This window comes from Nycticebus coucang, chromosome 16 (genome assembly GCF_027406575.1).
Source record: "Nycticebus coucang isolate mNycCou1 chromosome 16, mNycCou1.pri, whole genome shotgun sequence".
NCBI classification, from domain to species: Eukaryota; Metazoa; Chordata; class Mammalia; order Primates; family Lorisidae; genus Nycticebus; species Nycticebus coucang.
In genome coordinates, this window is record NC_069795.1 from 49,191,432 (window position 1) to 49,210,450 (window position 19,019).

General features: G+C 40.1%; 1 protein-coding gene across 8 annotated transcripts in view; it reads left to right on the forward strand.

The window, feature by feature from the left end:
• The window catches only part of TMEM45A (transmembrane protein 45A), an 88,575-nt gene that overhangs the window by 56,262 nt on the left and 13,294 nt on the right, over positions 1–19,019 (forward strand). For 6 of the 8 annotated variants that reach the window (XM_053565731.1, XM_053565725.1, XM_053565727.1 and 3 more), the window contains exons 2-4: positions 8,604–8,796; positions 14,239–14,445; positions 15,806–15,990. In XM_053565731.1, coding sequence (XP_053421706.1) covers positions 8,607–8,796; positions 14,239–14,445; positions 15,806–15,990 — 582 coding nt within the window. In that variant the 5' untranslated portion in view covers positions 8,604–8,606. Of the gene's footprint in view, positions 1–3,644; positions 3,747–8,603; positions 8,797–14,238; positions 14,446–15,805; positions 15,991–19,019 lie in introns of those variants that run through there. The other 2 variants (XM_053565729.1, XM_053565732.1) reach the window with 2 other exon arrangements.

Sequence of the window (19,019 nt, forward strand, 5' to 3'; positions counted from 1 at the left end):
ACCAACTTTTCACATGTATGTGGGTTCTAGCTGTATTTTCTATGTTCTCTCTTTTAGCTCTAACTTTCAAATTCCTAGTCGGGGTCCAGTTTAAATGGTCTTTAAAGTCTTACAGCATCCTGTTGCATACCTTTCTCCTTCTCTTGAATTAAATGAAGAGGTTCAGTGAACTTATAACATTTTATTTCTTTTTATGGAATCACAGTCACTGCTGTGTCTGTTTTGGTCCTGCCAGAGTATAAGCCCTTATGTTTCTGTGGTAGGCAGAATAATATTCCTACTCCCCCATGTCATAATTCTTGGAATTTGTGAATATATTAGCTTACAAGGTAACAGGGTCTCTGCAGATATGATTAAATTAATGAGCTCCAGATAAATAGATTATCCTGGATTATCTGGGGAAGCCTCATCTAATTTCCTGGGTCCTTAAAATTGGAGAACCTTTACTAGCAAAGTTCAGAGTTGGAGGGATAGAGAACAGCGGTTCTCAATCGGTGGGTCGCGACCCACAGGAACTGTATTAAACTGCCATGGCATTCAGAAGGTTCTGAATCACTGATATAGAACTAAGGAAGAGTTGTCAGAGAGATGGAATATTTCAGGCTTTAAATATGGAGGAAGGAGAGCTTATGAGCCAAGGAGCAGAGGTGGCCACTAGAAGCTGGAAAAGGGAAGGAAATGGATTCTCCCTGAGAACCTTCTGAAAGTAATGCACTTGCAGCCTTGCTGAAATTTTGATTTTCATGATAGGAGTGTGGGGGCAGTTTTGCAGACACCCTGATAGTCCAATGAGCTCTTTGTTGAATTTCTAAGCTATAGATCTGCAAGGGAATAAATTTGTGTTGTTGTAATGTACCAACTTTGCAGAAATTTGTGACAACAGCAATACAAAACTGATGTATTTGCTCTCTGTGGTACTCAGTCATTGTTCATTGACTTGGGTTTTGAAGCAGCATGAAGCTTGCAGATATCAAATGACATCTTTTTCTACCATGTCAATAACAACCACTCCCATGCTCACTGCAGCAAGGAAGTCATTGCAGCTGCTTAGCCCACCTTCTTTGGTGTTGGCAGCCATGTATACTACAACTTTGACTACGGTAGTAGTAAACAAATAGTCTTGGTGTTGTGTGCAAAGCTTCTCCTACTTTACATGTGCTGACACTGCAATGGTGAAAGGACCAGAAGGAGATGCCTTTTCCCTATGGTATTTAACCCACTCAAAGACATGTGATCGAGACTGTTTCATAAGACCACTGGGAAAACTTTTCCAGTCTTTGCCCTTATCTAGGGGAACACTGTGGGATTTGGAGTCAGATGTGTAAGGATTTTGGACTCCTGGCTCTGGTCTTTATTAACTGTGTAATTTAGAATAGGTCACTAAATCTCCTCGAACCTCAGTTTTGTCATATTTATGGCGGAGATAACAATACAGTTGACTCTTGAACAATGTGGGAGTTGGGGCACTGACCCTTCATTCAGTTGAAAATCCAGTAACTTTTGATTTTCCCCAAACGGAATTACTAATAGCTTTCTGTTAACCTAAAGTTGTATCTGAAACATAAACAGTTGGTTAAGACATATTTTGTAAGTTATATGTATTATATACTATATTCTTATGATAAAGTAATCTAGAAAAAAGGGAATGTTACTAGGAAAACCATGATGTTGAGCAGGTTGGCAAGGGGAAGGGAGAGAAGGGGTTGGTTTTGCTGTCTTAAGAGTGGCAGAAGTAGAAGAAAATTTGTGTATAAGTGGATCCACATAGTTCAAACCCACGTAGTTCAAGGGTCCACTGTACTTCCTTGAGTTGTCTCAATGACAAAATAAACAGATGTATGAAAAGTTATTAGCTTGTGTTCAGTGTGCTCATGAATGCCTTCTCTCCCATCTCAGGATCACTATGAACTGAAACAGTCCAGACTTCTATTTACTTTGAATAGTTGGCCACAGGCAAGAACAACATTTGTTCTTTTTATTTGTTGGTTTTATGTTTTAAGACATGAGTCCATAGATTGCCTCACCCTGTCCTCTAACTCAAGTTAGAGTTCAGTTTATCATTTTAGATATTTGGTTGGGAATAGCCTATGTGCCATGGATGGTTTCAGTTATTTAGAGATTGGGAGGGATTGATGGTGAGAACAAGAGACAGAGGTACAGATGAGATCAAAAGAAAATAAGTAAAGTCACAACACTCAGAGTGGTTCTTTTCTCCAATAGAGACTGATAATAATTCCAGCCTTGGGGCAGATGTGAATCTACCCATCTCTGCCCACATGTTAGGCTCAGTATGAGTGACCACATCAGAGACTATTACACTGAAAGGAGGACAGATGGCCTTTGGGGTGTGGAGATAGGGAAGCCATATTTAAATCTCAGTGTCTTTGTATCACTCTCCTAGTCTCTACATATCTATTCAATAGTATTCCTGCATCTTGGTAGGGCTGTCTACAAAAAAAGAAGGGACATTCATTCTCCTATTTGGGGGGAGCTGGGCTGGCTGTGTTGAGAGTGAATGAGAAAGCCTCTTTTTTTTTTTTCATAATACCTTCTCTTTCTTTTTTTTTTTATTGTTGGGGATTCATTGAGGGTACAATAGGCCAGGTTACATTGATTGCAATTGTTAGGCAAAGTCCCTCTTGCAATCATGTCTTGCCCCCATAAAGTGTGACACACACCAAAGCCCCACCCCCCTCCCTCCGTCCCTCTTCGTATTAACCTGGATGGAAGTGGAAGACATTATTCTTAGTAAAGCATCACAAGAATGAAGAAGCATGGGGGGGAGGAAAAGAGGGAGAAACCCTCTTATAGAGCAGAGCTCTCACATCTGCTTCCTTGCTACCACCTAAGCCACTCTCCACTGTTGAGATGATTCCTCCCACTATCCCTGGGTCACTGTGGGCACCCCTCCACTACACTGCTTTAGAACGGCCCCCTCCACTATGTGCCCTTTTCAGACAGAGTGCCTTCACCCCTTAGGCATGCCAGACATCTTAACAACTCTCACAGAATTATAACTAGTTTGTTACTGAGGGACCTAGTTTAGTATTTCCATTTTGGGGGTTTCCTCAATCAATCGTCAGCTCTCTGTTGTAGGCAAGGGCGTATCTATTCTGCAATGTGTGCCTCAAGCACCCGAGGTGCTGCTGCGCAATGCAGGCAATGATGAGGATGACATCCCAGTGTTTTGAGCCATATTGTTGACCGCAGTGGTTCTCTTTCATCATCTTTTCTATCCTGTGACTTCAGCTATGCCTTCACCTGTAGCAACCCTGGCACCTGTTGCAATCTCTTCCTTGAGGCACTGCATGTCAGGAAACGGCTTATCTTCTTAGGACAAGATCTATTATATCATTCCCTTTGTCTTCTGCCCAGAAGAGGTAATAATGCTTCTCTGGCTTTCGTTCTCAGGCAGGTGGCACATGACTGAGGCTGGTGACCTGGTAGGTGGAATAGCAAGGTGAATCTCACCTGGAATTGTTCTGTGACACAATGTTTGGACAGGGGAGAAGGAAATTCAAAAAGGCGTTTTCCCTAGACTTAAATGCATTGTGACATAGTCCGAAGGTTTATCTGCTCATGCTTGGAAAGATGTGAGCACATTGGTTTAGTCTCAAAGGAGGAAGAGTAGGGAGTTTTAGACTTAGGGTCAGTCTGCATCTGCTTTATCCTCTTGAGTCTGGAACCATTATACAATTTTAAGAGAAGAGAATTGAGGTGGATTTGACATTGGGGAAAGCGTGAAGGTAAGGATAATTTAACTAAGAAAACCCATTCAGAATAGTTGAATTTTAGGAGAGAATGCTAATTCAAAATGATGGAGAAATAAGCAATTTTAAAGGTACATATATATGTTTGTATATACTTTTCTTTGAGTGTTTAGGCAAATAGTAAAGTGAGGCTCAAGAGATATTTTGAATTTGATTAGTGTATTGGAATTTACACATTGGTCTTGAACTACGAGCCACTAATTAAGATTTAGGAGTACTTTATTTTGGTAGTAGTTCAAAATGAAACTTTAGGGTTTTTTTTTTCCATAGTGGTAGCCTTTTATATTGAATTTGGCTAGTTGGCTGAGATTCCACTAAGAAAATTGTTGAATCTCTTCCTTTGGGCTACTTGAATATATTCCTCTTTCTGTGCATGAATCTGGTCTATGGCTTGTATGTCTGTAACACTTGGGAATTAACACCTAGCATTTGAGTTTGATCTTGGGATTTGCCCAATATTATCTCTAATTGCTAGAGTCTTAAAATCTTTCCCTTTTGTGAGGTTAAGGAGTGTGTGTTTTTCTTGTCTTCTCTCCAGAGGATGATGTTTGGTGTCATTTTGAGGGAAGGGCTTCTTTGCATGAGGTTGGAGTAAGAATTTTGAAGATGAACCGTGAGTGGAAGCCAGTGATTAAATCTTGTAGTCCACCAGTTTAGGTCTGGGGGAGCCACTTTCCCCAGGAGGTTTTAAGTGGTGGCATCAGGCAGGGAGGGTCCTTCTCTCCTACCCTGGTTTTTCCCTCGTTTTCTGTTGGTTACTTCGTGGGTGAGGAAAGCCCTGTGCTCTCTTTCAAAGGAGAATGTGTTTGCTGTTTGGATTTAGAGTAAGGGGTGACCAACTTGCAGCCTGTAGGCCAGGTGCTGATTTTGTGAGGACTTTTTGCTTATCTGTGGTGTCAGATAGCATGAAAAGAGTATGCATGGGCCTTTGGTTTTTTTGGCTAATCAGCTTTTGTTGGTGTTTGTATATTTACTGTGTGGCCCAAGACAAATCTTATTCTTTCAATGTATGGCAGAAAAGAAAGAAGGTTAGACACCCCCAGATCTAATAAAACTCTGTGCTACTTACTGCACTTGTCTTGTACAAGCAGTAAGTTGCACATGCAGGCAATAGTAAAGCAGGGGGATGAAGATAGACATATGGGTAATGGTTCCAGGAGATGAAAGTCAAGTGATGTTTGAGAATATGGGTGATTTTTTTTTTTCTCTCACAATGAAGTAATATGAATGCCATTTTTATTGCCAGGAGTAACTGGTCTATTTGCTTCCTTAGACAGGCAAATACAGCAAGCCTGCTTTGACCTTATTTTGTTTGAGTCTTTTAAACACAGAAAGATTGGAACCATCAGATTGTTTTGATTAAAAGGTAGAGGATACAGAAGTCCTGGAACTGAAGTAAAAAGGACTTCTTTCTTTTCCCACTCCGATCAACTCAAATCCTTGCCAACTACTTCCCCTTATCACCTAATAGCATCCCAGGGCATCTTTTCAGCTTTTGGGGCAGCAGGAGCTTCTCAGCTGGTCATGAGGATGGGTCAGGAAGGCTATTTGCCCTGGAGGTGTACATTCAGGGAGGGCCTGATTTTAAAATTTCATGTTATCTATGATGCAGGCAAAATGTTTACATGGATAGTGAAAGTATTGATTAGGTATTTCTAAACATTTTAAAGCAAACACAATTTTTATAAACCCAATTTTGGCATTTTCTCCCACTATGTCACCCTCAGTAGAGTACCGTGGTGTCCGTCACAGCTCACAGCAACCTCAAACTCCTGGGCTTAAGTGATTCTCTTGCCTTAGCCTCCCAAATAGCTGGGACTACTGGCACCTGCTACAATGCACGGCTATTTTTTTGTTGCAGTTGTTTAGTTGGCTTAGGCCAGGTTTGAACCTGCCACCCTCCGTGTATATGGCTGGTGTCGTGACCACTGTGCTATGAGTGCTGAGCCAATTTCTCTCCCTTTTTTAATATACCAGGATCCTTGAAAAAATAAAATGGAAATGGCCCAGGCCCCTACCCTTTTAGAGGTACAAATTGCCTGTGACAAAGGCTTTCCTAATATGGTAATGGTCATAGAAGCTACCAAGGAGCTAGCATATGAAGAATTCACTAACTGGAGGACGGAGTGCCTTGAGAAAGTATGGCAGGGCCCTCCCCAGAAGGCGAAATTGAAGGGGTTGGGAGATGGGAGGACCGAGTGCCTTGAGAAGGTACAATAGGCCCTCCTAAGCAGGTGAAATTGAAGGGGCTGGGGGAGATCAGTCTCTTCCTCTAGGGGAGAAGCGGGCAGGAGAAGGTTGATGTTAAGTAACAGAAGGGCTGTGTCTTAATAACCAGTTGGTTGTTAGGGAACTAGCCAGAATGTAGGATGATTTTATTTTGAATTTTGGCAGTGCTGTCAACCAACATAGGTAACTAGGGGAAAAATTACTTCTGGCAGTAGGTGGATAGATGATTAATCAATTTGGGGGCATATTGAGTATGAATGGTCTTTGAGACATCAGAGTAAAGATATTTTGTAAATACATGATGTGTATTATAAGAAGCACTTAGTCACTGTTGTTCATTTAGAACCTCATAATATATAAGACACTATCTAGGCCCAATGGAGAATAGAAAGAAGAACAGATTTATGGCTTCTGATTTCCAGGAGTTTATTCTCTAATTGCAGTCAGGGAAGCGAATGACCACAGAAGATCCCAGTAACCCTCAGGACACACCAAGAGAAAGATTATAGGCAGTCCATCAATGACTGCCAAATGAATTATATGGATGCATCTTGCTTTCTGTAGTTAATATCCAAGTAGAATTGTTTGTTGGGTTTTACTTTTGTTTTACTCTGGTAGTTGGAGATGGATGGAGGATGGTATGAGCTTATTTAATAGCACTGTGAACTACTGGAAACTGTGACACTGAGAGGTTAAATAACTTAAACAACTTTCCCAAAGTCATATAAACAATAAGTGATAAAATGGTATTCAGACCTAGTCAGTCTACATCCAAAGCCCGTTCCCCTCATTTTTATCCCATTCTTGTCACTAAATATATTCCCTATCATTTAAGTTATTTGAAAACCTTAGTTTTAGTGATTGCATCATTTACATCATCATTCTCCTAATGCTTATATTTCCAATTATGTCTTCAGGATAAATTCCAGCAAGTGGACTTCCTGTACTAAGAAACAGAAATTATTCAAACTCCTTAAAGCATATAAAATTCTTTTTCAGAAAAGTTAAAAAAAAATTACCCCTGGATGTATTTTTCAATCCCAGGTAGAAGTATTTTCTAATTCTATATGGTTGCCTAAATCAAAACAAACAGGAGAACTCAGTAACACTATGATAAAGGTGGTGGTTAAATTAATAAATCAGAGACCGGTGGAGGAGGAAGGAACTCCAGGTGTTATCTAGGCCCATCTTCTTATTAATTAAGAACTAAGGCTTAGAGAGCTTAGGGGACATGCTTCAAACTGCACCACTAAGTCAGGACAAGAACCTATCTCTGGACAGTTTGGACGTTTCAGGGGTGCTGGATTGAAGAGACTTCTGGTATTTGGGTCAACAACACAGTTTCCCCTTAAACTTCACAATTGTGTCAAAGGGATAGGGGAGTAATCCAAAGGGGTCTGTTCTCAACTGAGAGCCCCAGAATTCACTCACAGAAATAAAGAAGTCTGCTGGTCCAGGGGCAATTCTGAAATCCCCTTTTACCAGTTTTCTTGGATCTGGCCTAGTGTCAGATCCACAAGGATGATCTGGACTCTCTATTCATTATTCTATTTGTGGTACAATACATTTGAACAAAGGGCTGCTCACATAATTAAAAACTCACATAACTGAAGACTAATTTTTTAAAGTACTGACCGAAAATGGAGGGTATTTCTGTTTATTAGCCACAGGTGATGCTACCATGTGGCGAAAGTGCAAATTTTGATGTGGCTTGGTATCTGGCAAGGAGATTTATCAATACACCTCAAAAGTTCAATAGGTTAGCCCAAGAAAGGGTTGTTCACATATTCTTGCAAAATTAGAAGCAGGCTGGTTGATCGTCCTCTGTGTTACAGATAGGCCATGCCACAGTTGCCAAAGCAAGGGAAGGGAGAGATAAAGGAATCACGTAGATTCTTGACTGACCCAGCCTGGAAGTGGCATGTGCCAATTCTGCTCATAGTTCATTAGCCTGAATTAAAAACATGGTTCCAGCCCAGCCGGAGGAGAGGCTGGGAACAGAGTGGGGAGCAGTGCCAGATCCTCGAGGCACTCTAATGGGTTCCTCCTTGCTTTCAATGTTTGATACTTTGAAATTATCTACTTTAAAAATTTTGTAGGTGATTTCACATCCTTTCTCATTTTAAACATAAAGGTAAAACTTTCTTATTGCTTTCCTTTTAATATGCTTAAAGGGCAATTGTGTGATGAAGCACTTACTGTCATTTAAAGAAATCCTTTTGATCTCCGAGTTAAAAAACGATGAAACTTTTGCTTGGTAGTTGGGAGATTTGGGCAAGCATTTAACTTTTCTAAACCTGTATCCCTATAGCAAATGGCACAATAATCCCTCATTCATGGGTATGTTGCAAAAATTAGGTTGGAGATTACGTGTAAAACACTGGCCATAGCTCCCAGTGCATGGGTAAATGTTTATCAAATGTGAATTTTTATTTCCTTTTTATTGGCCTTATAGATAATTGTAGTGTGATTTTCTACTGTACTCTGAATCAGTGATATATCCATAGTCATTGGAAGATAGTGTACTTTACAGGGACAAATGATGTTTTGTCCAGGTTCCAGAAATAAAATGTTTTTATCGTCTGTATGTTTTTATCTTTATAGGTCATGGGGAGTTTCAGAGGTCATGCCATCCCTGGATCCTTTTTCTTTATTATGGGCCTTTGGTGGAGTACAAAGAGTATTCTGAAATATGTCTGCAAAAAGCAAAAGCGGACCTGCTACCTTGGTTCCAAAACATTGTTCCATCGAGTAGAAATTGTGGAAGGAATTCTAGTCGTCGGCATGGCTTTAACTGGTGAGTGGACCATTTCTGTGTCCTGTTTTCTCCTTTTGGGATTTTTATGTACAAAGAAAAGATTCAATATAAAGTGAAGAAATTTCTGAAATGGATTTTTTAAGAAAGACACTTGCACCTGAATGTGCATAGCACCACAATTCACAATCACAAAGATGTGGAAACAACCCAAGTGCCCATCAATACACGAGTAGATTAATAAATTATGGTATAAATATATCATGGAATACTATTCAGCCATAAAAAGATGGAGATTTAGTATCTTTTGTAACAACCTGGATGGAACTGGTGACTGTTCTCCTAAGCGAAGTATCACAAGAATGGAGAAATAATACTAAATTGGAACTAGTTGACCAATACTTATATGCTCATAAGAAAGCAAATCTCAGTAGGGGTGGGGGGGGAAGTGATGGGTAAATTTCTATTCAACTGATACATTATACCAGTACATTGAGTGCTTTCTGGGTGAAAGACATACCTATAACTCTGACTCTAAATATACAAAAGTAAATTATGTAATCAAAATGGATATATCCCATAATATTCTGAAATTAAAAAAACATACAAAATTTATTCTCTGATTATAGCAGGATTAATTTTTAAAAACATAAATTTTTTAATTCAAAATTATCTCTTAACATAGCAATCCCCAACCTTTTTTGGCACGAGAGACCAGTTAGTTTCATGGAAGGTAATTTTTCCAGGGACTGCGGGGCATAGGAGGTAGAGAGTTTCAAGATAATTTAAGCGCATTGTTTGAATTGTTTGCATTGCTTGAATTGTACTTTGTTTCTGTCATTATTACAATGTAATATATAATGGAACAATTACACAACTCACAATAATTCTAAATCAGTGGGAGCCCTGAGCTGGCTTTACTATAACTTCACAATCTTTTCTGGGGGTGATGGGAGCCAGTGACACCTGAAGTGTGTTGTGAACAGTCTACTCAGTAGTCTCATTTTGCTGGTTCACAAATATAGAAGGTTGGAAAGGGAAGCGGGCTTTCAGTGCTTTTGTGGCAATCTCAGGGTATTCCATCCTCACTGGAATCCAGAACATACAGAGATTTGCGATCTCAAGCACTGAATCCTCTCTAGCATGGACAGAGTTGGTTCACCTTGTTTATTCACAAATGGCTTGCAAACCCATTTCTTCCCTGTTCAGGGGTCTTTTGTGGTTGGGAAGTGATGCTCAGAGTCCTTTGAAAGCGGAGATAGGTGATCATGTACTAGCTGTGAGAAAGAAGACAATAGCTTAGTTTCTTTAAAAATCTCTGCTAATGTTTGAAATGTCAAAAAGTCCCAATGCTCTCTTGTCACCTCCATAATTCCAGTTGGGCTTTGAATGCAGCCACTTCATCTGCTGACTTGAACACAGTTGTTGCTCTCCCTTGAAGTGACAGACTGAGTTTGCTGAGCAAGTTGAATATGTCACACAAGTCAGCAAGATACTGAAATGTGCTGCCAGCGGTGACTGTTTCTCTGAAAGAAATCTCTGAGGTAGCTCTCCTATCTCAAAAACTCTGGTCAATGATCTCCCTTTAGAAATCCATTTCACTTCTGTGTATAAGAGAAGACACGTGTGCTCTGTGTCCATCTCCTCACAGTGCTACACAAACAGACGTGAGTTAAGGGCGTGTACTTTAATGTGGTTAATTTTAATCACATCTTGCAAAATGTTTGTTTAGTTCCGGAGACATTCTTTGGTTAGCTAGCATTTCTCTGTGGATGACACATTGTGTAGATGCACATTCAGAAGCAACCTTCTTGACCCAAGGAGTGAAACCAGAAAGCTGTCCAGTTGTGGCAGCTGCTCCATTCACTTTCCAACACAAAATGTCCAATTCAGTTTTCCTGATTTGTACTCATTCAAAGAGTTGAATGCTTCTGAAGCTGTGGTGTGGGTTGGCAACAAAAGAGCACATGACATAGCCTCATGCACATTCTTCCAAACAATATATTGCATGAAAACAAGCATTGTTGCCTTGTCAACATTGGTAGACTTGCCATCCTATCCTGTGTGTCACAAGACCTCATTAATCCTCTCTAACATTGAGCCTCAGTATCCTCTGCTATTTCATCAGTTTGTCTAGTTATGGTGCTGGCTGAAAGAGGAATGTTGTGCCATGTTTCCTAAAGTTCACGACAAATGCTCTTAGCAGCAGGCGGGATCACCAGTAGTGAGGGGCTTCTCAGCTTTAGCAATCAGTTAGCCACGATGATGCTGTCAGTGTAGACCCATTTGAAAAAGTAGTGGCCTTCAGTAGTTGCTTCTCTTCCTTGTGTTTACATTTTTTTCTTTTGAAAAACACCAGAGGCTTTTCTTTTAATGCAGAGTGCTTGCTCTTGTGTGGTGAAGCAGTTCTGAAAGTTTTATGGCTTCATTGAATAGCTGGTTACCATGTACTATACAAAATAGGCCTGGAGAATGTGAATCACCTGTTGAAACGAACCAGTAATTTAAGAAGGACTCTTTGGTGTTTTAAGTACGGTTTTTATCTTGTTGGCTATCACAGAGTCTTCTGCTGTCATTGTGTTTTTCCCCTTTTCAAAGAAGCTGTCCAGTGACATTTGGTTTTTACTCATTTTTGTGTTAGGGTTAGCTTGTGGGTTTACCAAAACTGTGACTGAGATGAGTGTGCAGTGTGGGAAAGAGGCATAGACGAAAGTGGTAACCAAAACAATGGGTGGCTAATCCTGGGCTGAAGTAAGTGTCAGATTCTGACTCAAAGCCTGCCATAGATGTAGCTCAATTGTCACTTGTCACTCACTGACAGGGTTTGGCTATGAGTCTGCGAGCAGTTGAGTTATTATGGTCTCTGTGTTGTTAAGCCTCTCTGCTAAGATAGTCTGTATTTGCAGCTGCTCTGCAGTGCTAGCATCACCACCTCAGCTCCACCTCAGATCATCAGGCATTAGATTCTCATGTGGAGCGTGCAACCTAGATCCCTCACATGTGCAGTTTACAGTAGACTTCTCAGTCCTGTGAAAATCTAGTGCTGCCACTGATCTGATAGGAAGCAGAGCTCAGGTGACCATGTGAGTGGTGGGGAGCAGCCGTGAATGCAGAAGAAGCTTCTCTCGCTTGCCCACGGCTCATCTCCTTCTGTGTGGCCCGGTTGATAATAGGCTACAGACCAATACCAATACCAGACCACGGCAGACGTTCTTAACACATTCTAATTGTAATTTCTTTTTTTAAAATTTTGAATTAATATGAGGGTACACACAACTAGGTTACATTATTTGTGTTTGTAAGGTAAAGTCCAAAGTCTGAGTTGTAGTTGAGTCCTTCACCCAGGAAGGGTGCAGTACATCCCTACATTGTACCCGATAGATGGGAAGTTACCTAGTCCTCTCCCTGCTTTCCCCCTTCTTGAATTGAATTGTGTTTTTTCTCTTGTGTGGGCCTGTAGTTGTTGATCTACTATTTTCAGATTAGTACTGAGTAAACAGATACTTGCTTCTCCATTTTTTTTTTCTTCAGAGACAGAGTTTCACTTTGTTGCCCTAGGTAGAGTGCTGTGGTGTCACAGCTCACAGCAACTTCCAGCTCTTGGCAATTCTCTGGCCTCAGTCTCCTGAGTAGCTGGAACTACAGGCACTTGCCACAATGCCCAGCTATTTCTTTGTTGCAGTTTGGCTGGGGCTGTGTTCAAACCTGCCACCCTCGGTATATGGGACCGGCACCCTCCTCACTGAGCCACAGGTGCCACCCTGCTTTTCCATTCTTGAGATACTTTACTTAGGAGTATATTCTCCAAATCCATCCAGGTAAATACAAAAGATATATACTATGGAATACTATTCGACTTGTAATATAATTTGTTAGTAAGGGGTTACTTAGTGTTTTTACAAAAAGCTATTAATACATCAGTCTTAGTAGTTAACTTGTGTACCTAGTCAAGGTGAATTTCCTTTATAGAATTGGTTGAAGCTTCTAAAATCATTTTATATCCATTGTTCCGATTCCTAAAAGAACGAACCCATTCAAGATCAAAAACCATTTTGCAAACAACACCAAAATAATCAAGTGATTATGAAAAAGCTTCAGTAAAAAAATCAATGCTGATAGGCTGTAGAGGATCATCCTTCCTTGGTTCCTAAATCAGAGAAAGAGATAAGGCCAGATGACTTGTTAAACCCTTTCCACTGACTATGAAGATAATACAAAAACTTTCTGTATTTTAAAGAGTTTCCCTGCAGCCCCTCTTTTATAAAGGTAAAACTTCCCACCTTTCCATTAGGTTTCTTTATGCTTTATTCAGGTCAATATGTCTTTACTGTGACCATCAAATTAAAGAGTAACATTTCCAAAGAGACAAGTTTCCTTATCAGATTCTATAGAGTAACAGAAAAGGCAGCATCTCTAAGAAAATTTCAGTGTTTGCCTAACTGACTAGGTCATATATTTGTCTATATGGGCTTTCTCAGTTATCCTTAATTGAGGAAAGGCTGAGCTCTTCAGCATTTTTCTCTGGGACCAAGCACAAACTTCTACTTCATGGCAGCTATCCATAGATACAGCACCTAAGCAGGAAGTAATCAGCCTGTGTAGGACTAAGCTCACAAATCCAAACTCCCATATCACTCAAGATTTATTTATGTATTTATTTATTTGAGACAGAGACTCACTCTGTTGCCCTTGGTAGAGTGCTGTGGTGCCACAGCTCACAGCAACCTCCAACTCTTGGGCTTAAGCGATTCTCTTGCCTTAGCCTCCCAAGTAGCTGGGACTACAGGCGCCCACCACAACACCCCACTATGTTATGGTTGCAGCTGTCTTTGTTGTTTAGCAGGCCCAGGCCGGGCTCGAACATGCCAGCTTCAGTGCATGTGGCCGGCGCCCTACTCACTGACCTATGGGCGCTAAGCCTCACTCAGGATTTAGTCATTGGATTGTCATAGACAGTGGAACTTGTCAGTGGAACTAAGATCATCAGCACTGATGATCTGAAAGAGATGTTTGGCTCAGTTGGTTATCTTCAAATAAAATTGATTATTTGAACTAGCATTGGAACCTCTAAAGCAGTGATTTCAACCGTTGTGCTGTGGCACACTGGTGTGCCATGAGATCTTAGGTGTGCAGCAAAAATTCTTAAAGATCATTCATTAAGTTATTTTTGAAAGAAGTCAAAGCACAGTAAGTATATTCTTTTTTCTACTCTTTTTTTTTTTTTAATCAACGTAATTTAAGTGTGCCATGGAAGTTTCGCTATCAGTTCAAGCGTGCCGTAAAATTAAAAAGGTTGCAAAACACTGCTCTAAAGCAAGGCTGAAGCTCCGGTGCTCAGGTGTTAGGGAACACACCAGATAGAGGAATCAATGTCACAAGATAATACAGATTGAAGTAAGCAATGAGCTGACCCTCTTACATCTTCCTGCGTTCTAAGCAATGTTAGGGGAGGGGTTGCTAACACTGTGAAATGTTCCTCTGCAGGCATGGCTGGGGAGCAGTTCTCTACTGATGGGCCCCACCTGACCTTGTATAAAGAGGGCCAGTGGCACCAACTCATGAGCTGGCATCATTCCACCATGTATTTCTTCTTCGGGCTGTCTGGTATGGCAGAGATCTTATGTTTCACCATCAGTTCACTTCCTGCCTCCTTGCCCAAGTTCATGTTGTCAAATGCTTTTTTTGTGGAGGGTAAGTATGAGTGGGTGTTTTCCTGTGCCTGTCTCTGAGAGGGCATTGGTGCAGCCTTTCATAGTAATGACTCTTCAGTGTCTTTGTGCAGTCTGGATTTACAGGACCGGTTTTCTGGGCTGTGATGGGTATGCTAGACAGGATGACAAAGATCTTCCTTTTCTACTGACTCCTTTAGTAGAACTGGGCAAGCACACTCGTTCAAAGAGCTTTAGTCATTCTGCGTGACTAAGTAATAAAGTATTACTTTCAATGCTTCCTTATCTCTAGGCTGTCCTAAAGATTATCATTATTTCCACTTTTAATAGTGAAAAGTGAACTTAGTAACAAAGCTTGAATATCTGGAAATGAAGCAACCACTCACAGCAGGACAGCTTCTACCATCTACTAACTAGCCTTTTCATACTGATACAGTAAAACCCTGTCATTCATTATATGATAAATAGGTCCAAAAAATGCAGCCGCATAAAAATAATAGGTCCTGATTTTGAGAGGTTAATTCAAACAATATTTTTAGTTCAGTTGGTCTTGCAACTCCTCCTGGAGGAAAAAGGAAACAAGTGTTTAATGATTTGTTTTCATTTTTTTATACATGTAAAAAATAGATTAACTATGAAACAACAACAACAAAAAGGCCGTAGTTAATCAGGAGCCAGTCATTCCCTACTCACCTTGTCTTTGGCATCTGAAGATAACAGCTGTTGCCCATTCCTCCTTGGGAACAAGGGCTAAATAAAAGATGGGTGCTAACAACTAATAGCCTGATTCTTGTCATTTCAGGGTGTTACTATACTTTGTGTGTGTGTGTGTGTAACTATATTTTGAATGAACATATTTTTCTCTATATACAAATAAAAAGGATTAAAGTGCACCCGAAATCTGTCCATGGAATGAAAAAAATGCAATTCTTACATCTTGGAAGCTTCTCAGAGCATCTTGTCATACCTGTCAAAGTCCACTCTTACGATTTACGTGCGGACTGAATTCCATAAGGCGAGGCTTTTGCTTGTTCTTGTGTGTATCACCTTAATTCTTACCCCCCTGCTTCTTCATGTTTATTATTCCTCATCTTTCACAGAAGATTCTTTGAAATTATAATTGTTGAAAATGTCAAGATGTGTTAGAGGAGAGAATAAAGGTTGGGGAAGGGAAAAGAAGGGTTATATTTCAAAGAATCCATTCCAAAGATGCAATGATGACTTCAAAAATCTTAGAGAGTTAAAGTCCTGTGAGAATCATTGAGCAGTTGCGGTTTTGTGTGTATGAAATTCTGTGGAAAGAGGAGGAGAGAGAAACAGTTGGTGGCCTTTGGTTTCATTGAAGAAGATAAACTTTTTTTTTTTTTTAATACCCTCTATAGGTTTTATCTTCTACAACCACACTCATGGCCGGGAGATGCTGGACATCTTTGTGCACCAGCTGCTGGTTTTGGTCGTCCTTCTGACAGGCCTGGTCGCCTTCATGGAGTTCCTCTTACGGGGCAATATACTTGTGGAGCTTCTGCGTGAAAGCCTCATCCTGCTTCAGGGGACTTGGTTCTGGCAGGTGAGTTGGCTCCTTCAAGTAATGTGCCTGGTATCTCTGCCTGTAATTGCTGTCTTTATCTGATGGGGCATTTTGCTCCAGACTCCAGAGATTTCCCTGCCTGTAGTGAGAACATGGGCCTCTGAGAGGTGATGTTTCTTTGTTAGCCTAGTGGCCCTGGTGGGAGCATGGTCAGTGCACCTGCACAGGGGGTGGGGTGTGTACATCACCATCTCTCACCTGGGTAACCATTATATATGAACTCTGAGTTATGCTTTAGGTTAGAAGCAGTTCCTGATGCGAAAGCAGCTGACAGCCTCATGGGTGGTACAGCTTGAGAAATACATGGAAGGCAGAAAAGAGGGTAAATTATTTTTGAGAAACAACTACACGGCAGCCACTGCATTGAACTTTTACATACATATCGTTTTGGTTTGTCCTCGTCCTTGATGAGGTTATGTCAGGGATTTGTATTGCACATGAGGAATGATAAGGAAGCTCTGGTAGGTGAGGGGGAGAGAGACGTCCTCTCTAAACAGGGAAGATGTGATATTTAAGCACATGGAGAAGTAGAAAGGTCCTTAGAACAGAGGCTAGTACAGATGGGCTGGATTCAAGGGTTATTTTAATGGAGAAATTTTATAGGCAAAATATCTTAACAAATGCCCTATAATGTGATAAAATCAATGATTGGTGAATTCAACCAGTTTATATACAGAAGTTGTTTTGTTATTACTTATCATCTGCCGGGAACTTAAATGGGGTATATAAAATAGTATATAAATTGCTCTATATCTCTTAATTGGAATGTTTTACAATGTGCATGTATTACCTATCCAGAAATAAAAATAAATTTAAAAAATATATATTTTTTGAACCAGAGTCTTACTTTGTCACCCTTGATAGAGTGCCGTAGCATCATAGCTTACAGCAACTTCCAACTCAAATGGGCTTAAGTGATCCTCTTTCCTCAGCCTCCCAAGTAGCTGGGACTACAGATGCCTGCCACAACGCCCGGCTATTTTTAGAGATGAGGTCTTGCTCTGGGTCAGGCTGGTCTGGAACCTGTAAGCTCAGGCAATCCACCCACCTCGGCCTCCCAAGTGCTGGGATTACAGGTGTGAGTCACCATGCCCAAGCTTATTAAAAAGATTTTTAAAGAGATGATTTTATATCAAGATGACACAGTTTATACCTCTCTGCTCCAAACGCATAACAATGACAGATGAAATAGGAAAAAAAGCCTAGAAAATAAAATAAATAAATTAGAAAGTAACAAATATCTAACTGTAAGAAAGCAAAACAAGTAAAAACGGCAAAGATACTTGTAGTCTGGACACAGAAAAGGAGTGCACAGCGGGAGTAGCAATGTACTCCCCACTCGCCCCTCCTTCCCTCTTAAATTTAATTGTGTTTTTCTCTTTTGTGGGCCTATAGTTGTTTATCTACTGGGTTCATATTAGTATTGAGTATATTGGATACTTGCTGTTCCATTCATGTGATACTTTAGTAAGGAGAATGTTTTTCAACTTCATCTAGGTTAATACAAAAGATGTAAAGTCTCCATCTTTTTATGGCTGAATAGTACTCCGTGGTATACATATATCACAGCTTATTAATCCCTTCAAGGGTTGATGGGCACTTGGGTTGATTCCACATCTTGGTGATTGTGTACTGCAAAAAAATTCCAATCCTTATGGTAAAATGATGTTTTTACTTCTGGGTAGATATCTAGTAATGGGATTGTGGGACCAAATGAAAGGTTCATTTTTAGCTATTTGAGGATTCTCCATACTTCTTGTTGCGTGACCGGAGACACAAACGAACTTCCGCAGAGGCTGTGTTAGTTTACCGCCTCACCAACAATGTAAAAGTGTTCCCTTCTCTCCATATCCACAGCAGCATCTGCAGCTTTGAGACATTGTGATGTGGGCTGTTTCACTGGGGTTAGGTGATCTTTCAAAGTGGCTTTGATTTTCATTTCTCTGATGATTAGGGATGAGAAGCATTTTTTCATGTGTTTGTTAGCCATAAGTCTTCTTCAAGAAGCTTCTGTTTCTATGTCTCTTGCTCTTTTCTTGTTGGTTAGTTTTTCTCTGTAGATTCTAGTTATCAGCCCTGTGTCAGATTCATAGGATGCAAATATGTGCTCCTGTTCTGAAGGTTGTCTCTTTTCTTCAGATGTTGTGCCCTTAGCTGTGCAGAAGCTTTTTAGCTTGATCATGTCTCATTTATTTATTTTTGGTATTGCCTAAATTGCAAATGGGGTCTTTTCTTCATAAATTCTTTTCCCAGTCCAATATTGTCAAGAGTTTTTCTCACATTCTTCTACAGTTTTTATTGTTTCATGACTTAAATTTAAATTTTTATACAGTGTGAATTAATTTTTGTAAGTGGTAAGAGGTGCAGGCCCAGTTTCAGTCTTTTACATGTGGCTAACCAGTTATCCCAGCACCATTTATTAGGTAGGAATTCTTTTCCCCCATTTATTTTTATTTGGTTTATCAAAGACCAGATGGTGATATGTGGCTGATTTTAGATCTATGTCTTTATTTTTGTGCCAGTCCCATGCTGCTTCGATTACCATAGACTTGTAGTATAACCTGAAGTCTGAATGTGATGCCTCTAGATTTATTTTTATTTCTTAGAATTGCATTGGCTACTTGCTTTTTATTTCTGGTTCTATATGAAATGAAGTACTATTCTTTTTTTCAAGTTCTTCAAAATATGATATTGGTACTTTAATGGGGATTGCATTAAATATGCAGATTGCTTTGGGTATGGACATTTTTATGATGTTGATTCTTCCTAGCCACGAGCATGGTATGTTCTTCCACTTGTTAACATCTTCGGCTATTTCTGTTCTCAGGGGTTCATTGTTCTCTCTGTAAACATTCTTCATGTCCTTTGTTTATATATTCCCAGGTGTTTCATTTTCTTTGAAGCTACAGTGAAGGGTTTTATGTCTTTGATTTGATTCTCTGCTTGACATTTGTTGGTGTGTATATGAAGGCTGTTGATTGATTTGTGAACACTGATTTTATGCCCTG